General features: G+C 46.3%; 1 protein-coding gene across 1 annotated transcript in view; it reads right to left on the bottom strand.

The window, feature by feature from the left end:
- The window catches only part of LOC124005455 (FRAS1-related extracellular matrix protein 2-like), a 111,056-nt gene that overhangs the window by 30,217 nt on the left and 62,219 nt on the right, over positions 1-18,620 (bottom strand). The window contains exons 7-9 of the mRNA XM_046314737.1: positions 17,039-17,164; positions 16,624-16,875; positions 3,828-3,977 (exon numbers count right to left, since the gene is read on the bottom strand). Coding sequence (XP_046170693.1) covers positions 3,828-3,977; positions 16,624-16,875; positions 17,039-17,164 — 528 coding nt within the window. The remainder of the gene's footprint in view (positions 1-3,827; positions 3,978-16,623; positions 16,876-17,038; positions 17,165-18,620) is intronic.

Genomic DNA, 18,620 nt, shown 5'->3' with positions numbered 1-18,620 from the left:
AGTCCGGTATGTCCTCCCCGCACTCGCCCTGAAGAGCATGTCACCAGTCCGGTGCCACCTGTAACGGCTCAACGCACTAGGCCTCTAGTGCACATTCACAGTCCAGAGCTGCCAGCGACGGTCCACAGTCCGGAACCTCCTGTGGCGGTCCACAGTGCAGAATGCTCTATGCCGATGCCCAGTCGATACATGGTGTCCAGTCCTGCTCCACGGCCGGAGCATTCTTCTGTGCCGATACCCAGTCCAGGCACGGTGTCCAATCTAGCTCCAAGGCCGGAGCCTTCCTCTACGCCGATGCCCAGTCCAGGCACGGTGTCCAGACCCGCTCCATGGCATGAGCGGTCTACTGCACCGGTGCCCGGTCCAGGAACAGCGTCCAGTGCTGCTCCATGGCCGGAGCCTTCCTCTGCGCCGGTGCCCAGTCCAGGCACGGCGTCCAGTCCAGCTCCAGGACAGGAGCCTTCCTCTGCGCCGGTGCCCACTCCAGGCACGGTGTCCAGTCCAGCTCCAGGACAGGAGCCTTCCTCTGCGCCGATGCCCAGTCTAGGCACGGCGGCCAACCCAGCTCCATGGCTAGAGACATCATCTACACCGGTGCCCAGTCCATGCAGGGTGTCCAACCCAGCTCCATGGCTGGAGTACTCCTTTGCGCCGGTGCCCAATCCAGGCACGGCGTCCAACCCAGCTCCATGGCCGGCTTGATACTGTGGGAAAATCTAAAGAAATCAGCCAAGACGTCAGAAAAATATTTGTAGACATCCAGAAGTCTGGTTCATCCTTGGGAGCAATTTCCAAATGTCTGATGGTACCATGTTCATCTGTATAAACAATAGTACACAAGTATAAACACCATGGGAACACGCAGCCGTCATACCGCTCAGGAAGGAGACTCGTTCAGTCTCCTAGAGATGAACGTACTTTGGTGTGAAAAGTGCAAATCAATCCCAGAATAACAGCAAAGGACCTTGTGAAGATGCTGGAGGAAACAGGTATAAAAGTATCTATATCCACAGTAAAAACGAGTCCTATATCGACATAACCTGAAAGGCAGCTCAGACAGTAGTTTTGGAATTGTTAGATTACTTGTTGGTTATCACTGCATTGTCGTAACTAGAAGCACAAGCATTTCGCTACACTCGCATTTAACATCTGCTAACCATGTGTATGTGACAAATACAATTTGATTTGATTTTATTTTGATTTGAGCTCAGCAAGGAAGAAGCCACAGCTCCAAAACCGCCATAGCAAAGCCAGACTATGGCTTGCAACTGCACACGGGGTCAAATATCGTACTTTTTGGAGAAATGTCCTCTGGTCTGATGAAACCAAAATAGAACTGTTTGGCCATAATGACCATCATTATGTTTGGAGGAAAAAGGGGGATGCTTGCAAGCCGAAGAACACCATCCCAACCGTGAAGCACGGGGGTGGCAGCATCATGTTGTGGAGGTGTTTTGCTGCAGGAGGGACTGGTGCACTTCACAAAATAGATGGCATCATGAGGGAGAAAAAACATGTGGATATATTGAAGCAACATCTCAAGACATCAGTCAGGAAGATAAAGCTTGGTCGCAAATTGGTCTTCCAAATGTACAATGACCCCAAGCATACTTCCAAAGTTGTGGCAAAATGGCTTAAGGATATCAAAGTCAAGGTATTGGAGTGGCCATCACAAAGCCATGATCTCAATCCTATAGAAGATTTGTGGGAAGAACTGAAAAAGCGTGTGCGAGCAAGGAGGCCTACAAACCTGACTCAGTTACACCAGCTCTGTCAGAAGGAATGGGCCAAAATGCACCCAACTTATTGTGGGAAGCTTATTGTGGGAAACATTTGACCCAGGTAAAAAATTCAAAGGCAATTCGACCAGATATTAATTGAGTGAATGTGATGAAAGAAAAAAAAGATGAAATAAATAATTCTCCCTACTATTATTCTGACATTTCACATTCTTAAAATAAAGTGGTGAGCCTAACTGACCTAAGACAGGGATCACCACTTCATTTTAAGAATGACATTTCACAATCAGAAGCTTCTAAAGCCACAACATAATTTTCTGGGATTTTCAAAGCTGTTTAAAGGCACAGTGAACTTAGTGTTCTATATATATATGGCTATATATGTATACATAAACATTCATACATATACACACATACATTGGGGCAAAAAAGTATTTAGTCAGCCACCAATTGTGCAAGTTCTCCCACTTAAAAAGATGAGAGAGGCCTGTAATTTTCATCATAGGTACACTTCAACTATGACAGACAAAATGAGAAAAAAAATCCAGAAAATCACACTGTAGGATTTTTTTATGAATTTATTTGCAAATTATGGTGGAAAATAAGTATTTGGTCAATAACAAAAGTTTATCTCAATACTTTGTTATATACCCTTTGTTGGCAATGACAGAGGTCAAATGTTTTCTGTAAGTTTTCTGTAAGACTTTCAACTCCCTCCAAAGATATTCTATGGGGTTGAGATCTGGAGACTGGCTAGGCCACTCCAGGATCTTGAAATGCTTCTTACTAAGCCACTCCTTCGTTGCCCGGGCGGTGTGTTTGGGATCATTGTCATGCTGAAAGACCCAGCCACGTTTCATCTTCAATGCCCTTGCTGATGGAAGGAGGTTTTCACTCAAAATCTCACGATACATGGCCCCATTCATTCTTACCTTTACACGGATCAGTCATCCTGGTCCCTTTGCAGAAAAACAGCCCCAAAGCATGATGTTTCCACCCCCATGCTTCACAGTAAGTATGGTGTTCTTTGGATGCAACAGCATTCTTTGTCCTCCAAACACAACAAGTTGAGTTTTTACCAAAAAGTTCAATTTGGTTTCATCTGACCATATGACATTCTCCCAATCTTCTTCTGGATCATACAAATGCTCTCTTCAGACAAACAAATGCAAACTTCAGATGGGCCTGGACATGTACTGGCTTAAACAGGGGGACACGTCTGGCACTGCAGGATTTGAGTCCCTGGCGGCGTAGTGCGTTACTGATGGTAGGCTTTGTTTGGTCCCAGCTATCTGCAGGTCATTCACTAGGTTGTTTTCTTCTCATTTTGTCTGTCATAGTTGAAGTACCCTATGAAGAAAATTGCAGGCCTCTCATCTTTTTAAGTGGGAGAACTTGCACAATTGGTGGCTGACTAAATAATTTTTTGCCCCACTGTATATACATACTTTTTTGAATATACCTTTATTTTCCCCCGCAAACCCTACCACCCCTTCTCCAATTGGAGTAAACTAATAAACAATAACACTTAGGCTTCTACTTTCAGTTTATAAATATTATACACATTTTACAGACAATCTATTTTACAACAGTTATATTTTGTTTGTTTTTAGTCCTTCCTCTATTTCTGATATCCATCCAGTTTAATTTCTATTTGTAATGGTGCTCTTTCACAACATTTCTGAACCTATATACATTTTACAGACCCCGTACATTTTACATTTGTTATCTTATTAGTCCCACCCTTCAGATCCATTCAACCCCTCCCATTCATCTCTTGACACCATCCATATTACATTTATATTTGCTATATATTATTCAACTGTGCTGTGATGCTTCACACAAGTACTGAACCTTTCTATTCTCATAGCTTCAACAGATTGTAAAATAAAGGTAAACAATTTTGCTAAAATAATTATTATATTATTGATTGATTGACTATGACTTTTCAAATCACCCAGTATTGCTAGGTAAATTAGTTCTAGGTAAATGTTGCAATTCTTCAGCCATTCCTGGACCTGTGACCAAAAACGAGCTACGTATGGACAGTACCAAAAATAAATTATCTAATGACTGTATTGTCTCTACCTTCAGCAGAGACAGGGTCTGTTTTCCTGGAGCGTACAGTGACCGTGGCTGTTTTAGAGAGGTCAGTGCCTGTCCTATACACCTTGACCTCCACATAACCATCACTCTCATCCACACGGTAGTCTGTGTCTCCGAAGTAGAATCCTGGAGCTGTGGAGGAGAGGAAACACAGGAAGATGCCGTACATCAGGATCTTGTTTGAGTCAGTTTCACAGCTGGAAACCATCTGATGTAACTTTTGAGTTGAATTTGTAATAACCCACATTTCAAATACAGTTACTTCTGACGACATAGCTAAATGACTGCACATTGAGCCACTAGCCGGCACTAAACTCAACACTAGTCATTTCCAGCACTTATAGTCCCTGCATTACAGTATGGTACATTTGAGGGGATGTTATTACAGAATATAAATGTAAAGACTAGAAGCCTGAAGGCATCCCTCTATTTCTGTGTCTGGTTGAAAGGAGCCGGTGCAGTGTAGACGACTGTGGTAGAGGTGTGTGTGTGTGTGTGTGTGTGTGTGTGTGTGTGTGTGTGTGTGTGTGTGTGTGTGTGTGTGTGTGTGTGTGTGTGTGTGTGTGTGTGTGTGTGTGTGTGTGTGTGTGTGTGTGTGTGTGTGTGTGTGTGTGTGTGTGTGTGTGTGTGTGTGTGTGTGCGTGCGCAGAGGAGTTGGAGGATTCCAGGCCCGCCTGTCTGCAATTAGTACTTTCCTGAGCCCAGATTCCGCTGCAGTCAATCTCCCCCACACTGTTCTGTTCCTCTGACTCTCTCTCACCCTCTTCTTCTCGCTCTCTTTGTTCCTCTTTCCCTCTCTGTACTTTGCGTGCTGTGAACTGGGCTGTCTCCTGGGAAGTTTCTGTCAACTAACATCACAGCTGACTCAAACAACCAGAAACACAGGGAGGGTGTTGATTGAGTGTAACGGCCCTCACAGTAAGAGCGGGACCCTGGGCTCTATTACTGTATGTTCTGGGAAAATAAACAACTTTGAGGTAAAATTGGAGTGGCAGTTGTTGGCTCTGAATTATTTCAATGAGGCCTTTACTCATTTTTTGTGTGTGTGAAAATGGATCAAACCAACAATTCTCTCCAGACTAGTGAACAGCAGAAGCCTGGTCCATCACAGAGGAACTGGAGTTATACATTACCATTCAAATGTTTGGGGTCAAAATGTCTTTGTTTTTGAAAGAAAAACATTTTTTGTCCATTAAAATAACATCAAATTGATAAGAAATACAGTGTAGACATTGTTTATGTAAATGACTATTGTAGCTGGAAACGGCAGATAATTAATGGAATATCTACATAGGCCTACAGATGCCCATTATCAGCAACCATCACTCCAGTGTTCCAATGGCACGTTGTGTTAGCTAATCCAAGTTTATCATTTTAAAGGGCTAATTGATCATTAGAGACCCCTTTTGAAATGAAGCCAGCACATCTGAAAACTGTTGTCCTGATTAAAGAAGCAATAAAAATGGCCTTCTTTAGACTAGTAGAGTATCTGGAGCATCAGCATTTGTGGGTTCGATTACAGGCTCAAAATGGCCAGAAACAAAGAACTTTCGTCTGAAATTTGTCAGTCTATTCTTGTTCTGAAAAATGAAGGCTATTCCATGCGAGAGATTGCCAAGAAACTGAAGATCTGGTACAACGCTGTGTACTACTCCCACAGAACAGCGCATACTGGCTCTAACCAAAATAGAAAGATGAGTGGAAGGCCCCGGTGCACAACTGAGCAAGAGGACAAGTACATTAGAGTGTCTAGTTTGATAAACAGACACCTCACAAGTACTCAACTGGCAGCTTCATTAAATAGTACCCGCAAAACACCAGTCTCAACTTTAACAGTGAAGAGGCGACTCAGGGATGCTGGCCTTCTAGACATAGTTCCTCTGTCCAGTGTCTGTGTTCTTTTGCTCATCTTAATATTTTCTTTCTATTGGCCAGTCTGAGATATGGCTTTTTCTTTACAACTCTGCCTAGCAGGCCAGCATCCCGGAGTCGCCTCTTCACTGTTGACGTTGAGACTGGTGTTTTGCGGGTACTATTTAATGAAGCTGCTAGGTTCTGTCCCAAATGGAACCATATGTCCTATATAGCACACTATTTTTTGACCAGAGAGAGGCCAAAGAAGTGCCCTACACAGGACGCCATTTCAGCCACAGTGAATACATGAATGAATTCAATGGTGGTGATATCGCCACAGGCATTTATCCTGTTTCCATGACGATGATGATCACACATTTAGGCTGTTAGTTAGCTGGGTTTCTCATCTCAAAGTGACACAGATAAATAGGAAGATAGAAGCGGAGGAGAGCAGAGAGAGGAGGAGAAGAGGCTAATACTGGCTGAAAAATAGCTTTGCATAGAACTAATCTGTCCATCTGATAAAACAATACTGTAGCAGTACTGTAATAGTACTGTAGTAACTAAAGCACTCCTTTTATCTGATGCATTGACTTAATATAAATAAACACAGCGAGAGGAAATTATACATGAAGAGCTTTTCAAAGCATGTGAAATAATACGGTGTGAAGCAAAATGCCTGATATCTATGTTAATCAGACAGGCTGATATCTATGTTAATCAGACAGGCTGATATCTATGTTAATCAGACAGGCTGATATCTATGTTAATCAGACAGGCTGATATCTATGTTAATCAGACAGGCTGATATCTATGTTAATCAGACAGGCTGATATCTATGTTAATCAGACAGGCTGATATCTATGTTAATCAGACAGGCTGATATCTATGTTAATCAGACAGGCTGATATCTATGTTAATCAGACAGGCTGATATCTATGTTAATCAGACAGGCTGATATCTATGTTAATCAGACAGGCTGATATCTATGTTAATCAGACAGGCTGATATCTATGTTAATCAGACAGGCTGATATCTATGTTAATCAGACAGGCTGATATCTATGTTAATCAGACAGGCTGATATCTATGTTAATCAGACAGGCTGATATCTATGTTAATCAGACAGGCTGATATCTATGTTAATCAGACAGGCTGATATCTATGTTAATCAGACAGGCTGATATCTATGTTAATCAGACAGGCTGATATCTATGTTAATCAGACAGGCTGATATCTATGTTAATCAGACAGGCTGATATCTATGTTAATCAGACAGGCTGATATCTATGTTAATCAGGCTGACAGGCTGATATCTATGTTAATCAGACAGGCTATGTTAATCAGACAGGCTGATATCTATGTTAATCAGACAGGCTGATATCTATGTTAATCAGACAGGCTGATATCTATGTGATAATCAGACAGGCTGATATCTATGTTAATCAGACAGGCTGATATCTATATCTATTAATCAGACAGGCTGATATCTATGTTAATCAGACAGGCTGATATCTATGTTAATCAGACAGGCTGATATCTATCAGGCTATATCTATTAATCAGACAGGCTGATATCTATGTTAATCAGACAGGCTGATATCTATGTTAATCAGACAGGCTGATATCTATGTTAATCAGACAGGCTGATATCTATGTTTATCAGACAGGCTGATATCTATGTTAATCAGACAGGCTGATATCTGTTTATCAGACAGGTGTAAAGAGATGTGAATTATTTATCTTCTAACACCTTATGTACTTATCTTGGACGCAAAGAATACCATAACACTTTTCAAGGATTGGATATCATCAACTCATTGTATTAGTCAGTTAGACAAGCAGAAGGAAAACTGTTAATGTAGACAAAGCCTGAGGATTGGTAGTTGAAGGCATTGTTGTCAGGTATGAAAGTGCTTTGAATTGGTAATAGGCTTACAGGGTGCACACACAGGACAAATACACCTGTCCTCCTTTATCTAGGTCGAGAACAAACCTAGACAAAGCATATGTCACAAACGGCACCCTCTCCCTTATATAGTGCACTACTTTTGACAGGCTCTGGTCAGAAGAAGTGCACCATATAGAGAATAGGGCTCCATTTGGGATGCTACAAAGTGTGTGTGTGAGTCGAGATCAAACCTAAACAAAGAGTGTGTCGTGTCAGGGTTTATGCAGCTGCCAGGGTCTTTCCCAAAAGACAAATCAAACAAGGCAGGCTTTAGACTGTCTCAGCTCATTCTCCACGCTACTGCGGTAATCAGATCTGTGTATTAGTGTTAGACAAGCAGAAGGAAAACTGTTAATGTAGACAAAGCCTGAGTCCCAGACTTGCAGCTGTAGTAATCAGATAAGGTTGGTTTGTATAGCACACAAACACCATCTCCACCGGGGAGGGATGTGGTATGGAGCCACCGGGGAGAGGTGTGGTATGGAGCCACCGGGGAGAGGTGTGGTATGGAGCCACCGGGGAGAGGTGTGGTATGGAGCCACCGGGGAGAGGTGTGGTATGGAGCCACCGGGGAGGGGTGTGGTATGAAGCCACCGGGGAGGGGTGTGGTATGGAGCCACCAGGGAGGGGTGTGGTATGGAGCCACTGGGGAGGGGTGTGGTATGGCATGGGACAGTAAAACATGAGAATGCTTGTAGAGCAGAATTACAGTCTTGTATTTATGCAGTGCTGTTACTGGTCTGTACATCTCCCAAAACACTCTAAGGTCTGTAAGGTATGATTATGGTTCTGGTGTGAGTGGGATGGGTCTGGGTCCTGGACGAGGATGAGAGGAGAAAAGAGTAGCGGGTTGACCCTAAACCCTGTTATTACCTCCCTGGACCCATCTGGACTCACCTGGATTCACCTGGATTCCAGGTCACACTGATAGCAACAGATGTGCTGCAGCATTTTAGGGAGAGGTAGCGTAGTGTTAACTATAGTGTTACAATTACACCTACAGGGCTAGACTGCATGTTCAGCAAGCTCTACAGTAGGTCTGTCACACCCTGACCATAGTTTGCTTTGTATGTTTCTATGTTTTCGTTGGTCAGGGTGTGAGCTGGGTTGGTATTCTATGTTAAATGTCTAGTTTGTCTAATTCTATGTTTGGCCTGATATGGTTCTCAATCAGAGGCAGGTGTTCGTCATTATCTCTGATTGGGAACCATATTTAGGTAGCCTGTTTGGTGTTGGGTTTTGTGGGTGATTGTCCTTAGTGTCTTGATGTCCTTGTTCTGTGTGTATGTGCACCAGTATTAGGCTGTTTCGGTTTTCGTTACGTTTATTGTTTTGTAGTGTTTGTATTTAGATTCGTGTTGCTTCAGTTGAATAAACATGGATCGCAATCTACACGCCGCATTTTGGTCCGACTCTCTTTCCCATACAGAAAACCGTTACAGAATCACCCACCAACCAAGGACCAAGCGGCGTGGTAACGGGCAACGGCAAAAGCAGCAGCAGGAGACGCAACAGAGGCAGCAGCAACAGGAGCAGCAGCAGCAGTGGGAGAGGCTGCACTACTTGGAAGAATGGACATGGGAGGATGAATTGGATGCTAAAGGACCCTGGGCTCAGCCAGGAGAATATCGCCGCCCCAAAGAAGAACTGGAGGCAAAAAAGCGGAGAGGGGCTGGTATGAGGAGGCAGCGCGGCGTCGTGGATGGAAGCCTGAGAGTCAGCCCCAAAAATTTCTTGGGGGGGGCGAGAGAGAGCTCACAGGGAGTATGGCTACGCCAGGTAGGAGACCTGATCCAACTTTCTGTGGTTACCGGGGGGCGAGAGAGACCGGGCAGGCACCGTGTTATGCTGTTGAAGCGCACGGTGTCCCCAGTGCGGGTGCATAGCCCGGTGCGGTACATTCCAGCTCCGCGTATCGGCCGGGCTAGAGTGGGCATCGAGCCAAGTGCCATGAAGCCGGCTCTACGCATCTGGTCTCCAGTGCGTCTCCTTGGGCCGGCTTACATGGCACCAATCTTGCGCACATCGTGTCCCCGGTTCGCCTGCATAGCCCAGTGCGGGCTATTCCACCTCGCCGCACTGGCAGGGCGAACGGGACCATTCAACCGGGTAAGGTTGGGCAGGCTCGGTGCTCAAGAGCTCCAGTGCGCCTGCACGGCCCGGTCTATCCGTCACCACCTTCACGCACCAGCCCTCCTGTGGCAGCCTGTGGCAGCCCCCCTGTCTCTCCGGTCCATCCTTACAGGGGCTCCCTCCTCTCCGGCGCTGCTGGAGTCTCCCGCCTCTCCGGCGCTACCAGAGCCTTCCTCCTCTCCCGCCTCTCCGGCGCTACCAGAGCCTTCCTCCTCTCCGGCGCCGCCTGAGCCGCCCGTCTGCCCAGCGCCGTCAGTGTCGCCCGTCTGCCAGGAGCCGCCAGTGCCGCCAGTCAGCCAGGGGCCGCCAGTGCCGCCAGTCAGCCAGGGGCCGCCAGTCAGCCAGGGGCCGCCAGTCAGCCAGGGGCCGCCAGTGCCGCCAGTCAGCCAGGGGCCGCCAGAGCCCCTCTGTCCCGGTGAAGTGGGGGCCACGTCCAGCACCAGAGCCGCCACCGCGGACAGATGCCCACCCAGACCCCCCCCTATAGGTTCAGGTTTTGCGGCCGAAGTCCGCACCTTGGGGTGGAGAAAACCGTTACAAGGTCAGTATCATTTCTGTATTCCAATAAAACCTACCACCAGTCTGTTAAACACATGATCCTAGTAAATCATGATTATAATCAGGCAGGGAAAGGCAGCTCTGGTCCTTGGGGGCCTGAGTGAAATTTTGTTCTGTTTAGCGTTTTAAACCTGGGAAACAAACCAGGTGTGTGTACACCATGAGCGATCATATTCCTGGCAATACAAAGTGAAAAGCAGCAGACATCAAGTACCTGAGTTGCCCTTTACTGACTGAGATCATATACAGTCTACACACGGTACCGATAATACATTTTTAGTTGGGTTGTATCTCTGGTTGTGTTTGCTTTGAAGAGACACTGGCTGCATCTCCTGAATATCCAGCTCTAATGTACATCCTTTTCTCTTTGGAAGTGAAAGGGCTGGGAGTGGAATTAAGGCAGGGGGGGTAAACAGTTACCTCCTAAGGCCCCTGACTCTTTAATGGGACCGGGTCAGCCCACCCTGGAGAGGCACAGCAGGACAAAGGACCCTCACTGGCAGGGACAGGTGCTACACATGCATGCACGTACCATGCCAAAGGACCGCCACTTCTACAGCACAAAACACAGGGGAGAAAGGCTGATTCCACGCTCTGCCTGTACTGCCTGAGTATCTGTGTCATGTGTGGAGGAAAGGAAGCAGGATTACATGCTTATAATCCCTGGTAATGTATAGTACACTACTTTTGATTAGGCTCCATAGGGAACAGGGTATCATTTGGAATGTACCCAGGGTCTGGGAGAACAACAGTCAGTAATATCAATGATTGATTTGACAGCTATTCTTTTCATTGTGAGTTAACTGTGTATTAATGTTTAGATAGCGGGTCAAGGATGTTTGAGAGGCCGGTAGGAAGGTAAACAGGGGAGACAGATTTCCTATAAAGCCCTGAGATGAGATTAGCTAACTGGGTTTTCAGCGGAAGTGAAGTGTTCTCAGAGGAACTGGGTTGAAGGGTCAGAAGTTTAAGGTGGTTACAGGCCAAAGGCCTTTCTTACCTGTCACTGTGTACCCACTGAATAGTCTACATCCTAGGTGGCATGGCACTGATAAACACCTGATAACTCACACTACTAGCCTGGTACCACACCTGTATGAGGTTTAGCTAACTGTACTGACAATCGTTGCCAGGCTATACATACTACCTCACACTTTGGTCACAGTTTGAGAGAGCGCGGGCTGTAATCTGTATTTCCATGCTTTGTGACTGACAGGCAAGGCAGTATACTTGCAATGCTGGTACGAAAACCACAGTGTCAGTTTAATACAGTCACACTACAGACGGGATCAGAAATTTGTTCTAGAATGTAACAAAATATCAAACAGATCATTCCAAATGTATAGAACTAAAGTTCCTCTTGGCATGAACTTAAGTTTTGTCATGTTCTGTGTCTTGGTATAGAACACTGTCATTGTTCTAGTTCATTTACAACCAAAACAACAGTTGACATGCCTTAATACATCCCCAGTCATGACATTCGACATCATCGTGTTCTCAGAGCCGTGGCCTGAGGCCTCAACAAGGCATCTGACTGACAACCAGGATCCTCTCCCTCCTGAATATCAGTTGTTCGGGTGGAGTGGTTCATACGGGTTCATGTATAGAATGACACGCACACAGAAGGGGTAGGTAGGAAAGGGGGAAATACTTACTTATTATTGTTATCTTGAATGGAATCCTGATTCTGTCTGCATGGCGTCAAGAATCAGATTAAGACAAAGAGTCAGAGAGGAAACCATAGCCTGAAGATACTGTCTGACAAGCTGCCTAACCCCCTCACTAGTGACGTCAGGAGCTGTAACCTGATCAACACAAAGAGGGCATGAGGTAAAAGAGTGAGGCACCTCCCCAGGGCATCCTAAATCAGGTGCTGAGGGGGTTTAAGGTGCCAGGATACGATGAGATGGAAGAATGGAGAGATAGTTCTAGAGAGACAGGGCTGATGTCAGCCTATAGATAAAGGAGGTGGTGGTAATGGAATGGACTGAGCTCTGTTAGATAAACTAAGGAGGAGAGATAGAAAGGCCCGTCTGTTGAAGGAGAAGAGCAGTACTGTAGATTGATTACCTGTCAGGTCGTACCTACAGGAGGGAATAAGGTGTGATTCGGAACGCACCACAGGTCATTGTGTGTTAGAGTGTGTGTGAGAATCTTAGGTTCATATGGAGTGTGTATTGTCTAGAAACTCTCCCCCCACTACATTCCATGGCTGTTATAAAGGGGTACAGACTATTAAAGGGGTGTTATACAAGGGTACAGACTATAATAGGGCTGTTAAACAAAGCTGTTATATATGGGTGTTAAACAGGGGTACAGACTATAATAGGGCTGTTAAACAAAGCTGTTATATAGGGGTGTTAAACAGGGGTACAGACTATTATAGGGCTGTTATACAGGGTTACAGACTATTATAGGGCTGTTATACAGGGTTACAGACTATTATAGGGCTGTTATACAGGGTTACAGACTATTATAGGTGTGTTAAACAGGGCTGTTATACAGGTTAACAGACTATTATAGGGCTGTTATACAGGGTTACAGACTATTATAGGGCTGTTAAACAGGGCTGTTATACAGGTTAACAGACTATTATAGGGCTGTTATACAGGGTTACAAACTATTATAGGGCTGTTATACAGGGTTACAGACTATTATAGGTGTGTTAAACAGGGCTGTTATACAGGGTTACAGACTATTATAGGGCTGTTATACAGGGTTACAGACTATTATAGGTGTGTTAAACAGGGCTGTTATACAGGGTTACAGACAGGGCTGTTATACAGACTATTATAGGGCTGTTATACAGGGTTACAAATAGGGCTGTTATTATAGGGCTGTTATTATAGGGTTACAGACTGTTATACAGGGTTACAGACTATTATAGGTGTGTTAAACAGGGCTGTTATACAGGGTTACAGACTATTATAGGGCTGTTATACAGGGTTACAGACTATTATAGGGCTGTTACACAGGGCTGTTATACAGGTTAACAGACTATTATAGGGCTGTTATACAGGGTTACAGACTATTATAGGGCTGTTATAAAGGGTTGTTATACAGGGTTACAGACTATTATAGGGCTGTTATACAGGGCTGTTATACAGGTTAACAGACTATTATAGGACTGTTATACAGGGTTACAGACTATTATAGGGCTGTTATACAGGGTTACAGACTATTATAGGGCTGTTATACAGGGTTACAGACTATTATAGGACTGTTATACAGGGTTACAGACTATTATAGGGCTGTTATACAGGGTTACAGACTATTATAGGGCTGTTATACAGGGTTACAGACTATTATAGGGCTGTTATACAGGGCTGTTATACAGGGTTACAGACTATTATAGGTGTGTTACACAGGGCTGTTATACAGGTTAACAGACTATTATAGGGTTATACAGGGTTACAGACTGTTATAGGGCTGTTATAAAGGGTTACAGACTATTATAGGTTATAAAGCTGTTATACAGGGCTGTTATACAGGGTTACAGATTATAGGGCTGTTATACAGGGTACAGACTTATAGGGTTAGGGTTACAGACTATTATAGGGCTGTTATACAGGGCTGTTATACAGGGTTACAGACTATTATAGGGCTGTTATACAGGGTTACAGACTATTATAGGGCTGTTATACAGGGTTACAGACTATTATAGGGCTGTTATACAGGGCTGTTATACAGGGTTACAGACTATTATAGGTGTGTTAAACAGGGCTGTTATACAGGGTTACAGACTATTATAGGGCTGTTATACAGGGTTACAGACTATTATAGGGCTGTTATACAGGGCTGTTATACAGGGTTACAGACTATTATAGGGCTGTTATACAGGGTTACAGACTATTATAGGGCTGTTATACAGGGTTACAGACTATTAAACCGTTAAAGGTTTAGTTTAGCATCCCAACAGCTACTCTGACACCAAGGAACAGTAGGGGGAAGGAGCTACTGTACAGCAGAGCCATCTCAAGCATGTAACCCCTTCCTCATGTGGCAGCCAGGTCTTGCGCGCACACACACACACACACACACACACACACACACACACACACACACACACACACACACACACACACACACACACACACACACACACACACACACACACACACACACACACACACACACACACACTTGAAGTAGTGTGCCTGCCTCTGTTCCCAAGGAGGCTACAAGAGAACCTGCAACCCAATCTGAGTAATGCAGTTGGAACACTTATCATTCACTAAGCTCTCTATCCCACAGGTTGAAATATGTGACATAATTTCCTGCCAGTTTCGGTCAACACACAGGGAATATGTGACCAAGAACGTCAGTACAGTCTGAGGCTTAGTGGCTGAGAAACTATTTGGACATTAAACAGGGAATACATAAATACATGCCCCAAAGTATTCGGGATACTTGAATTGGAGATCTATGTGTTGTGTTTCTATTCTAAAAACACAGGTTGTTTAAAATAAGAGATAACACAAAACCATGCTCGCAAACAGACAAATATGTCATACAGTCTATGTACTGCATTTGATTGATATCCTCCAGAACGTCATGGTTCTTGTCTTGATTAGGGAGTGGAGCTCAACTATCATTTACTTTCCTGTCCAAGGCAGATTTATGAGAGGGACTGTTAGAGAGATATGTTTGGTAAGAGGGGAGTCGTCCTGTCTAGATGGTCCACCCTGTGAGAGAACATCTGGTGAATCCTCACTCAGTCTGAGATAGTAGGTCAAACCAGGGCTGTGTCTAAAATGGCACCCTATTCCCTACATGGTGCACTACTTTTGACCAGGGCCCATAGGGTTCTGAGCAAATTAAGTGTACTATATAGGGAATAGGGTGCCATTTGGGACATGTACAAAAGTAGTGCACAATTTCGGGAAAGGGGTGTCATTTGAGATGCCCAACTGGTGTAGATCTAACCATGTTTAATGTATCTTAATGATGTGCATAGACAAGGTTTTCTTTCCATCTACAGGCTTCCTCCAATACTGTTCTGACTCAAACTCCAGCAGCAAGGTTCTGGAATGCTGTGGAGAGTTGCTTCGACCCAATTAGCTCTGTTTCAAACTGACGTTTTGATGGTGCGTGTGTGTGCAGACAGAAAGTTTGGATGAAAGTTTGAAACGGAAGATTCAGCGATTATACCAAGGGATTTTCAAATTGACTGTTCCCTGCCTGTCACCCTTCACAGCGTTGCTTCCTTTAGATGTCAAGGACACACACACACACACACACACACACACACACACACACACACACACACACACACACACACACACACACACACACACACACACACACACACACACACACACACACACACACACACACACACACACACGGTATGTAGATAGGGAACTAGTCAGGCAGATATGCAAGAAAGCAGTGGTCAAGAGGTGCGGTTGAACAGATAGGAGGTACAGGAGACTATCAGATGTGGATATGAGACTTGCAATAAGGGCTTCCATTCAGCAAGAGGAGACACACAGGGTAAATGTCACCCTACTCCTTACATAGTGATCTACTTTGGACCAAAGCCCATTGCACACATGTACATACACAAACAAGCCACTATTTCTCTATTGGTTTCATTCAGTTGGTACTACATCATCTGTGTACCTCATGCTTCCCTGTATCAGTGAGCATAGCAACAAATATGTCATTTATCATACCAATTATTTTTTCTTTCATATGTTCATTCAAAGTTTACGGTTTGCTCCTCATCTAACCAATACATAAACAAAACCACATCCAATAGATGGGAGCCTGTTTCTATTGGTAAAGTGATGAATTCACTTTGCCTGAGGAGGGTTCTTCTCTTCCACTCTTCGTGTGTGTGTGTTTGTGTACCTTTTGAAGGTCCCTTGATCTATCTGTTCTAGACGTTTCATGAATAATATTCACGTGTAAATGTACCTTTTTACACACCATCTCAACTGTCTACTTTGCTTATAAGCAACGTTTACAAGTCTGCTAACATTGTTGTCTTAACATGATCTTCCAGAGGTGACAGGACAGGAGCAATCTTTTTTTCCTCATCCTCACGTTGTGAAAAAACACATTTCCATTGTTAAAAAAAACGTCCAAAATGGCACCCTATTCCCTATAGAGTGAACTAACCTGGTCGAAAGTAGTGCCCTACGTAGGGAATAGGGTTCCATTTGGGACGCATCCCTAGTCAAGAGTGATATTAACACTTTCCTCAGCTGATAACTGTTATCCTGTCCTCCAGGCGAGCATTTGAAAGGTCAAAATTGAAAAGTGAAGGGTCATCTTACCATCATCCAGGTCAGGTATGATGGTGACCCTGGCAGTGTGGTACTCCTGTCCCAGACAGCCTCCCATGGGCATACTGAGGGTAACGTTGAAGCTCTCCTCCTCTTCATACAGAGAGTCATCTATGATCACCACACGACAGGACTTCTCCATCTCGCCCTTATCAAAGCGCAGGACACTGTTGTGTTCCTCAGGTCTGGATATGTAGTCAGAGTAGGACAGGACTGTAGTGGGGATGGTCCCTGTAGCTGTGGCTGTAGGAGAGAGGAAAGAGAGATGGATGAGAAGAGAAGGAGAGAACTCTAGCAGGGACATTACCTGAAGCTCTGTGTGTGTGTGTGTGTGTGTGTGTGTGTGTGTGTGTGTGTGTGTGTGTGTGTGTGTGTGTGTGTGTGTGTGTGTGTGTGTGGACCGTACCTTGCTGTGTGTAGCAGATGACCATGAGTTCCTGTGTGATGTCACCACTCCTGCGTACTGGGATCAGCAGCTCCCCAATGTCCTCCTCTACAGGGTAGACTGCAGACGGGATGAACACTGTCGACTCTGGGGGACAGGGAAAGAAAGGGGTGGGGGGGGGTGAGACAAAGCGAGAGAGGCAGGGGGGTGAGACAGAGCGAGAGAGGCAGGGGGGGGTGAGACAGAGCGAGAGAGGCAGGGGGGGACAGAGAGACAGAGCGAGAGAGGCAGTGGGGGTGAGACAGAGCGAGAGAGGCAGTGGGGGTGAGACAGAGCGAGAGAGGCAGTGGGGGTGAGACAGAGCGAGAGAGGCAGGGGGTGAGACAGAGCGAGAGAGGCAGTGGGGGTGAGACAGAGCGAGAGAGGCAGTGGGGGTGAGACAGAGCGAGAGAGGCAGGGGGGTGAGACAGAGCGAGAGAGGCAGTGGGGGTGAGACAGAGCGAGAGAGGCAGTGGGGGTGAGACAGAGCGAGAGAGGCAGGGGGGTGAGACAGAGCGAGAGAGGCAGTGGGGGGTGAGACAGAGCGAGAGAGGCAGTGGGGGTGAGACAGAGCGAGAGAGGCAGGGGGGTGAGACAGAGCGAGAGAGGCAGTGGCGGTGAGACAGAGCGAGAGAGGCAGTGGGGGTGAGACAGAGCGAGAGAGGCAGTGGGGGTGAGACAGAGCGAGAGAGGCAGTGGGGGGGTGAGACAGAGCGAGAGAGGCAGGGGGGGTGAGACAGAGCGAGAGAGGCAGTGGGGGTGAGACAGAGCGAGAGAGGCAGGGGGTGAGACAGAGCGAGAGAGGCAGTGGGGGTGAGACAGAGCGAGAGAGGCAGTGGGGGTGAGACAGAGCGAGAGAGGCAGTGGGGGTGAGACAGAGCGAGAGAGGCAGTGGGGGTGAGACAGAGCGAGAGAGGCAGGGGGGTGAGACAGAGCGAGAGAGGCAGGGGGGTGAGACAGAGCGAGAGAGGCAGTGGGGGAGAGACAGAGCGAGAGAGGCAGTGGGGTGAGACAGAGCGAGAGAGGCAGTGGGGGTGAGACAGAGCGAGAGAGGCAGTGGGGGTGAGACAGAGCGAGAGAGGCAGTGGGGGTGAGACAGAGCGAGAGAGGCAGGGGGGTGAGACAGAGCGAGAGAGGCAGTGGGGGTGAGACAGAGCGAGAGAGGCAGTGGGGGTGAGACAGAGCGAGAGAGGCAGTGGGGGTGAGACAGAGCGAGAGAGGCAGGGGGGAGACAGAGCGAGAGAGGCAGTGGGGGGAGACAGAGCGAGAGAGGCAGTGGGGGTGAGACAGAGCGAGAGAGGCAGTGGGGGTGAGACAGAGCGAGAGAGGCAGTGGGGGTGAGACAGAGCGAGAGAGGCAGTGGGGGTGAGACAGAGCGAGAGAGGCAGTGGGGGTGAGACAGAGCGAGAGAGGCAGTGGGGGAGACAGAGCGAGAGAGGCAGTGGGGGTGAGACAGAGCGAGAGAGGCAGTGGGGGTGAGACAGAGCGAGAGAGGCAGTGGGGGTGAGACAGAGCGAGAGAGGCAGTGGGGGTGAGACAGAGCGAGAGAGGCAGTGGGGGTGAG

The sequence above is a fragment of the Oncorhynchus gorbuscha genome, linkage group LG19 (assembly GCF_021184085.1).
Source record: "Oncorhynchus gorbuscha isolate QuinsamMale2020 ecotype Even-year linkage group LG19, OgorEven_v1.0, whole genome shotgun sequence".
Classification (NCBI taxonomy): domain Eukaryota; kingdom Metazoa; phylum Chordata; class Actinopteri; order Salmoniformes; family Salmonidae; genus Oncorhynchus; species Oncorhynchus gorbuscha.
This window is presented reverse-complemented; position numbering and strand designations above follow the sequence as displayed.